The sequence below is a fragment of the Salvelinus sp. IW2-2015 genome, linkage group LG18 (genome assembly GCF_002910315.2).
Source record: "Salvelinus sp. IW2-2015 linkage group LG18, ASM291031v2, whole genome shotgun sequence".
Classification (NCBI taxonomy): domain Eukaryota; kingdom Metazoa; phylum Chordata; class Actinopteri; order Salmoniformes; family Salmonidae; genus Salvelinus; species Salvelinus sp. IW2-2015.
Window position 1 is genome coordinate 15704824 of NC_036858.1, and position 8213 is coordinate 15713036.

Sequence of the window (8213 nt, forward strand, 5' to 3'; positions counted from 1 at the left end):
GCTACGGAGAGCGTGATCACACAGTCGTCCGGAACAGCTGATGCTCTCATGCATGCCTCAGTGTTGCTTGCCTCGAAGCGAGCATAGAAGTGATTTAGCTCGTCTGGTAGGCTTGTGTCACTGGGCAGCTCACGGCTGTGCTTCCCTTTGTAGTCTGTAATAGTTTGCAAGCCCTGCCACATCCAACGAACGTTGGAGCCGGTGTAGTATGATTCAATCTTAGCCCTGTATTGACGCTTTGCCTGTTTGATGGTTCGTCGCAGGGCATAGCGGGATTTCTTGYAAGCTTCCGGGTTAGAGTCCCGCACCCTTAAAGCAGCGGCTCTACCCTTTAGCTCAGTGCGAATGTTGCCTGTAATCCATGGCTTCTGGTTGGGGTATGTACRTACAGTCACTGTGGGGACGACGTCCTCGATGCACTTATTGATAAAGCCAGTGACTGATGTGGTGTATTCCTCAATGTCATCGGAAGAATTCCGGAACATGTTCCAGTCTGTGATAGCAAAACAGTCCTGTAGTTGAGCATCTGCTTCACCTGATCACTTTTTATAGACCGAGTCACTGGTGCTTCCTGCTTTAATTTTTGCTTGTAAGCAGGAATCAGGAGGATAGAGTTCTGGTCGGATTTACCAAATGGAGGGTGAGGGAGAGCTTTGTACGCGTCTCTGTGTGTGGAGTACAGGTGATCTAGAATTTTTTGTTGATAGAGATTTGGTAGAACTGATTTAAGTTTCCCTGCATTAAAGTCTCCGGCCACTAGGAGCGCCGCCTCTGGGTGAGTGGTTTCTTGTTTGCTTATTTCCTTATACAGCTGTCTGAGTGCGGTCTTAGTGCCAGCATCTGTTTGTGGTGGTAAATAAACAGCCACGAAAAGTATAGCTGAGAACTCTCTAGGCAAGTAGTGTGGCCTGCAATTTATCACAATATACCCTACTTCAGGCGAGCAAAATATAGAGACTTCCGTAGATTTCGTGCACCAGCTGTTGTTTACAAATATGCACAGACCGACCCCCCTCGTCTTACCGGAGTGTGCTGTTCTATCCTGCCGGTGCAGCGTATATCCCGCTAGCTGAATATCCATGTCGTCATTCAGCCACGATTCCGTGAAACATAGGATATTGCAGTTTTTTAGTCCCGTTGGTAGGATATTCGTGATCGTACCTCGTCTAATTTATTGTCCAATGACTGCACGTTGGCGAGTAATATTGACGGTAACGACAGCTTTCCTACTCGCCTTCTGCGGGTCCTGACGAGGCATCCGGCTCGTCGTCCTCTGTACCTGCTTCGCTTCCTCTTGCGAATAACTGGGATGTCGGCCCTGCCGGGTGTTTGTAGAATATCATGTGAGTCTTGCTTGTTGTTGAAAAAATCTTCGTCTAATCCGAGGTGAGTGATCGCCGTCCTGATATCCAGAAGCTCTGTTCTGCCGTAAGATACGGTTGCAGAAACATTATGTACAAAATAAGTTACAAATAACATGACATCTATTTCAATATGATTGAAATAGGCCTATAGCCTACCGTATGTATATTCAATTGCAGTCATCGTGGTTTTCATTTGAAGCATCTTTGTATACGTCGCTTGTTTGTTATCAACTGCAAAGACAATGGCAACTTTGTATTTGTCGTCAACGTCGTTCTGAAGTCGTCAGCGGTCACAGAGAGAGACTGATAATCCAAGTGATCTTCTGTTAAAATATTTGATCAAGGTTTAAGATGAATGATTAAATAATTCTACCCGGAAACTTAACCATTAGGATTAGAGGTTATGTAGCATGGACAAGGGGTAATTAAAAATGATAACCATTGGGGAAGAAAGGAATGTATGTGTGTGCCGAAAGAAAACAAGAGACTCCTTAACCGATGTTTGAACCGACCCAGCTATAACTCTGTGGAGATAAGATAAGACAGCGAGAGCCCCTCCAGGTTTCCCGTATCTGGGACGGACTGGAACTGTCAGCTGAGTGGTAATAAACTGTGGGGAGACTTCAGGAGAAAATCTAAATATTAGTGTGTATGTATGTGCGTAGTTTAAGAGAAGGTATAAAAGGAACATTTTTGTATATACACAGCAGAGCTCTCGTAAATAAACTTTGCTGACAATTCTAGACTGGACTCTGTCTGTTTCATTTCAATAAGAACCTTACAAATTCTTAGTAACAGACAAGAGTAGTTTAAGTGTAGTTCAGTTCATGAACATTGAGAAATAAATTCTCTTAACATCTTCTCGGTGTGAAGTGACACGGGAGGGCAAAACAGCATCTAACGACGCACTTAGCTGTTCTACGAGTGGTCTGAGGCCAGCGTTAGATCATGAGTGTTTCCAAGTGCAACGTTAATTAACAAGATGGTCCCGGGAAATAGCTCGGGGTTTAACGATGCTCCTACGAAGTTTCTAAAGATGGACCTAGCCTTAACATTATTTTTCGGAAACCGGGCCCTGGTCAAAAGTAGTGCACTGTATATGGAATAAAGTACCAATTCAGATGCAACATTATTCACCTCCGTTGGGAACACATACTCTACTAACCATATTGGAACGCACTGCAGCTACTGCAGAAGAAACTCTGYAGCCCAAGTTTTTGTCCTTGAGAAGGGCAGCAACACTTTGATTTCAGCCTCGATTCACCTGCTATTAAATCGCTGTGTCTGAAAGTGATATAACGGTGGCTGGCTCTGGTTACTCGGGGGCATTCTACTCTTGCTACACATCAGCCAATRCGCAAGGGATATTTGTGAGCACATAACGATAACAAATTGATTGTGTTCCGCGTGAGATTAAATGTGTTGCATTGTAAAACATTGACTGTGTTGTGTCGTGTTACATTATTGGCTTGTTCTCAGTTTTTGTTAGTGTCTCTGCAAGCAGTGTGTATTTGGCAACACTGTGCGGCAACTGTAGCTTTGTGTGTGTGGCAACAGTGGGTGTTTACAGGTGTGTGTGTGTGTGTGTGTATATGTGTTCGCACATGCATGAGTGTATGTGTGTGCCAGCTTATCAGGACATCAGCTCCTCACCTGTCTCTTTGAACGGCTCAACCCTTCCTCTGTGAAGATGGGCTCCTCCGGCTCTGACAAGATACCATCATCATCACCACCAGCAGGGTCACTGTCATTTTCAGAGTTCCCTTCAGTGTCACTGCTGTTCAATGAGCAACCTGTGAAGGAGGGGAAAAGGAGAAAGGGAGGGGGAAAACGGGTAGGAGTGCGGAAGGGGAGAGAGAAGAGGATGAGAGGTGAGAGAACAGGGTAGGAGGGAGAACAGGGTAGGAGAGAGAACAGGGTAGGATGGAGAAGAGGTGATGTGAGCAGTGCACACCCATCAGTCCCTTCTGTCAGTGAAGCCATGTCCATTTTTGTCAAATGATCCACAGAGAAAATCAATATCCTGCCGACAGTGTGGTGGAGCGTGGCCATATGAAGACCAAGGAGAGGACAAGGAGGGCAGCCAGAAAGCAGGAGATGGGGAGAGAGAGAGAGAGAGAGAGAGAAAGAGATGGGCATGTACTGTGTCCCCGTCGAGAGGAAAGGTGAGTGAAGCAGGGGAGCTTATGGAAGAGCAAAAACTAACACAGACGGAAAAAACAGAGTATTTTAAGGCTTTAGAACTGGAGACAAGAGGAAAGGAGGAGGCGAGGAGAAAACTCAAATTTAGACTATTGAGATGCACCCCAAAAAGACATTGGCAAAGGTAGGTGATGACGGACACAGAGGAGATGGGTTAGTTAAAGGTCAGCTAAAGATTTTACCTGGACATTGTAGTGACAGTAGCAGGTCCAGGTCAGGCATTCGATACACCACATGATCATTCTGCTTCTACAGTAGTACACACAGAGCCGCAACAGAGTTAGAACCAATGAGTTGTAAATACAGAAAAAGTTAGTACCCACCATTCTTATGACATATTGGTTGACGATGATTAAGTGCTATAACTGTTATTGACTGATCGCCCCCCCCCTTTTGCCACCCTGTCCAGCACTCGGGACCGCTGAGTGCTGAAGCGCGTAAAAATAGTCTGTCTTCAGTTACGACACTCACTACCRAGTTCCAAACTGCCTCTGGAAGCARCGTCAGCACAAGAATTGTTCGTCAGGAGCTTCATGAAATGGGTTTTCATGTCCGAGCAGCCGGACACAAGCCTAGGATCACCATGCGCAATGTTAAGTGTCGGTTGGATTGGTGTAAAGCTCGTCGCCATTGGACTCTGGAGCAGTGAAAAAGCCTTCTCTCACGCTTCACCATCTGGCAGTCCGAGAGACGAATCTGGGTTTGGCGGATGCCAGGAGAATGCTACCTGACCCAATGCATAGTGCCAACTGTAAAGTTTGGTGGAGGAGGAATAATGGTCTGGGGCTGATTTTCATGGTTCGGGCTAGGCCTCTTAGTTCCAGTGAAGAGAAAAATGTTCACGCAACAGCATACAATGCCATGCTAGACGATTCTGTGCTTCCAACTTTGTGGCAACAGTTTAGGGAAGCCCCTTTCTTGTTTCAGCATGACAATGCCCCCGTGCACCAAGCGAGGTCCATACAGAAATGGTTTGTCGAGATCAGTGTGGAAGAACTTGACTGGCCCTGACCTCAACCCCATCGAACACCTTTGGGATGAATTGGAACGCCGACTGCAAGCCAGGCCTAATCGCCCAACATCAGACCTCACTAATGCTCTTGTGGCTGAATGGAAGTCCCCGCAGCAATGTCTAGGGGAAAGCCTTCCCAGAAGAGTGGAGGCTGATATAGCAGCAAAGGGTGGACCAACTCCATATTAATGGCCATGATTTTGGAATGAGACGTTCGACGAGCAGGTGTCCACATACTTTCGGTCACATAGCGTATATGTAATAAAGAAAGCAAAGCGCCATAATGCATAATTGATCCATTGCTGGGCTTTCAGGATGGCATCATCGAGCATTTCAGGGCTGCATGGAGAGTCAAACTTGAGCAGAGGAGCTGAATACTTTATGAAAATGACCCATCTGGGGAAAAGGGGAGGCCATCCGATATTCAGGAGGGAGGCCACATCGATCTATCGTTCCAGTCCATGTAATGGAGCTGTGTACCGTACCTCGATTGCCTGTCGTCCTAATGGAATAGCCTTCAGCCTCTTCTATCCTACCCCTCGCTTTTCTCTCCTTTTCTTCCACACTCACTTTTCCTCTCTCCTCCCACTCTATTTCGCAGCCAAAACTGATCTCTCAAAAGGAGAGGTCCACAAAGTAGAGGAGTATGGGACAAAGCCATAATATCACGTTGGTTGACATATTATATCATCCTATACTGGTGCTGCTTGCCTCTGACATCCAAGGCTGGGAGTGAACGTATTTTCCCCCACTACTCACGTTTGAACTAAATAGAATGGCTGGGATGAACTATACACAGTGCATAATCATGTTAGAGCCAAGTGTGTGGCTTATTTGTCTACAGACATCAAGGATGGTGTCCTCTGTGGGATTTCTAATGTATGGCTGGGACCAGAACCTTATACTGTACGGGTATATATCAAATGGCTTTGGCTTGGATGGCAAACAGGGGGTTATAGTTCATCCTGAACAGAAGGAGGAGACAGATGGGACAGAGGTTAAATCGATAGATTCAAAGACCGCCAACGAGTCAGCACTGAACGGTCTTGGAGATATACGGGAAGAAAAAAAAGAGAAAAAAAATAGATTCAGCTGTCAATTCCATCAAGCCCACATTGTGTCATTCGCTTTTACACAGCAACTCGTTTTCTCCCCATGGACAAACAAAATCAGAATTTTTTTTTTGGGGGGGGGTAGTTGAAAAGTCCACTAGCACTTCCAAACTTACTATATGCTTCCAGGTTTCAGAATAAGAAGTGCGTGTGCAGGCAGTAGCTTGTAAAGGACGACACTCCACCAACATTGCTATGGTGCATTTTGAATTCCAGTCTTAGTATAGTTAATTAGTTCTCTCTCTCACACACACCATGGGACTGTGTATCAACTCAATACTTTTCACACTGCACAACACAGATGGAGTATCGCTGTCTGTGCTGCCAGTGAGTGAGAGAGGGAGAGATAAAGAGGTAAACAACGGAGAGGGAAAGAGAGTTGAAAGAGTCCGATGCAGAGAGAGAGAGGAGGAACAGACGGTCTCTACTGAGCAGCACGCTGGAGCCACTTTCGAGACGAATCCACCAGCAACTCCCCATTTTTCATCTAAGGGTATCCAACCCTCCATCCTCTTCCCTTATTCATACTCACCTCCCCACTGGTATTGAGAACAGGCTCGATCCCGTAGGAGAAGTTCCCATCGGAAAACATCCCACTGGAGATAGACAGAAAGCAAGAGTGAGGCTAGTAGAGTTAGTAGTAACAAATGGGATCTCTGGTAGGGTTGAGACAAACAGTGAGGCATGGAATGGGCAGAGGGTGGGCATAGACTCGACTCACCGTAATCCATGGCAGGTAGAGAGAGCAACCCACGAGCCTCGTACCCCCCTCAGTCGCCCGTGGTAGTAACAGTGTTCCCCTCCCTGTAAAAACACACACACCCATTCACTCAGTATTAATTCTACTTTGCCCTCCCAAGTTAAATAAAGAAAGGCACAAGTCGATGAAATAGAGTCAGCTAACCAATGACGAAAATGCAATCAACACCCCTGATTAAGTGTGAAGCAACACCCCCCAAGAGTGGGTCTGAATGAGCTGCTTGGTCAACAAAGCTGTATCAGTAACTGCTATAGATCAGAGGAGAGAACCTACACCTACAGTGGCTAATGATGCGTGAAGGACAGCAGAGACTATATTTCATCACCAGACATGTGTGGTTGAGAATCAGATGTGTGTGTATTAGACTAGGAAAACATCCGTGTCTGTCTGTGCGTGTGTTTGTGTGTGTGTGTCACTCAGTCAGTGTAACGAGCACCAATAAGTTATGCACCACTGTCATCTGAGCCCACTGTCGTCTCACACGCTAAACAACAGAAGAAAAGCTGTGTTCAAGTGAAGCGAACTATAACTATTTAGACCGTTCAAGCAACAACCTTGGGGCTCGTGTTTTTTCCCCGCTTGGTCAAACCTTACTCCAACCGTATCCAACCAACCAGACAGACCAACGCTGCGTCTCAATAGACTACAGTGGCCTCCTCTCCTCTGCTCTTTCCTTAAAACCTCTAACGAGTCACAAACCCGGATCCGGGATCCCCCCCATCAAAAAAGCTGACTAGCATAGCCTAGCCTAAAGCCACAGGGATATCATATAATAAAATGTTCATGAAATCACAAGTCCAAGACACCAAATGAAAGATACACATCTTGTGAATCCAGACATAATTTCTGATTTTTAAAATGTTTTACAGGGAAGACACAATATGTATACAATGAGAATAGTAGCCAAGCTGCCAACAACTAATCAGGGAAACATCATGCGGAGAGGGCAACCTAATCTAATCAATAACTAATCATAAACTGCATCTAAAATACAAGCGTTGGACAGCAAATGAAGAAACATTAGTTCTTAATGCAACCACTGTGTTAGATTTTTTTAAAATTAACGTTACTACGACATACAGCGTGCGTTAAAAGCGAGACCGCACCACAATGAATGGCGAATAGTAGTTTTACATTTTCAACAGCTAACAACGAATTAAAATCATAAATAGTTCTTACTTTTTGATGAGCTTCATCAGAATCCTTGTTTGCAAGTGGTCCTTTGTCCAGAATCATCGTGCTCGGTTTGTAGATTGGTCTTCTTCAAACTTAGGATTAGCAGCAAACTTAGCTATGTGGGCCAGACTGCCCAACTCTTCATAACGCAGCACAAAAAATGTTTGTGCATTTTATCACGCAATATATACTGATAATAAACTGATACTAACTCGGCTTTAAAATAACTACATTATGATTGTCTTAACACCTATATCGAATAAAACCGCAGCCGATATATCTAAAGGCCTATAACGAAGCTTTTCAAGAATGCCATCCTGAGGTCCTCCTTTGCGCCATGACGAACGTAAAAGAGTGCACCCCGTTCCATGAGCCTTTATATGGGCCTCAGAGTCTGCCTAGCAACCCATTCCAATTCTCACTGCTTACTGACATCTAGGGAAATCGTCATTGCAGTGCATGTCGACTCATAGATCACATGCATAATTAATAAACTGACCCTGGAACAGAGCATCGATTCAGATTTCTCACTTCCTGACCAGGAAGTTAGCTGCAATTGAGTTCTGTGTACTCAATATATAAATTCA

The 8213-nt window shown here is 45.2% G+C and overlaps 1 protein-coding gene across 5 annotated transcripts in view; it reads right to left on the reverse strand.

Moving 5' to 3' along the window:
- Positions 1-8213, reverse strand: part of adam11 (ADAM metallopeptidase domain 11) — a 64720-nt gene that overhangs the window by 33687 nt on the left and 22820 nt on the right. For all 5 annotated transcript variants that reach the window (XM_024008370.3, XM_024008371.2, XM_024008369.2 and 2 more), the window contains 4 exons: positions 6412-6494; positions 6223-6286; positions 3749-3815; positions 3018-3157 (listed from right to left, as the gene is read on the reverse strand). In XM_024008370.3, the coding sequence (XP_023864138.1) occupies positions 3018-3157; positions 3749-3815; positions 6223-6286; positions 6412-6494 (354 nt within the window). The remainder of the gene's footprint in view (positions 1-3017; positions 3158-3748; positions 3816-6222; positions 6287-6411; positions 6495-8213) is intronic.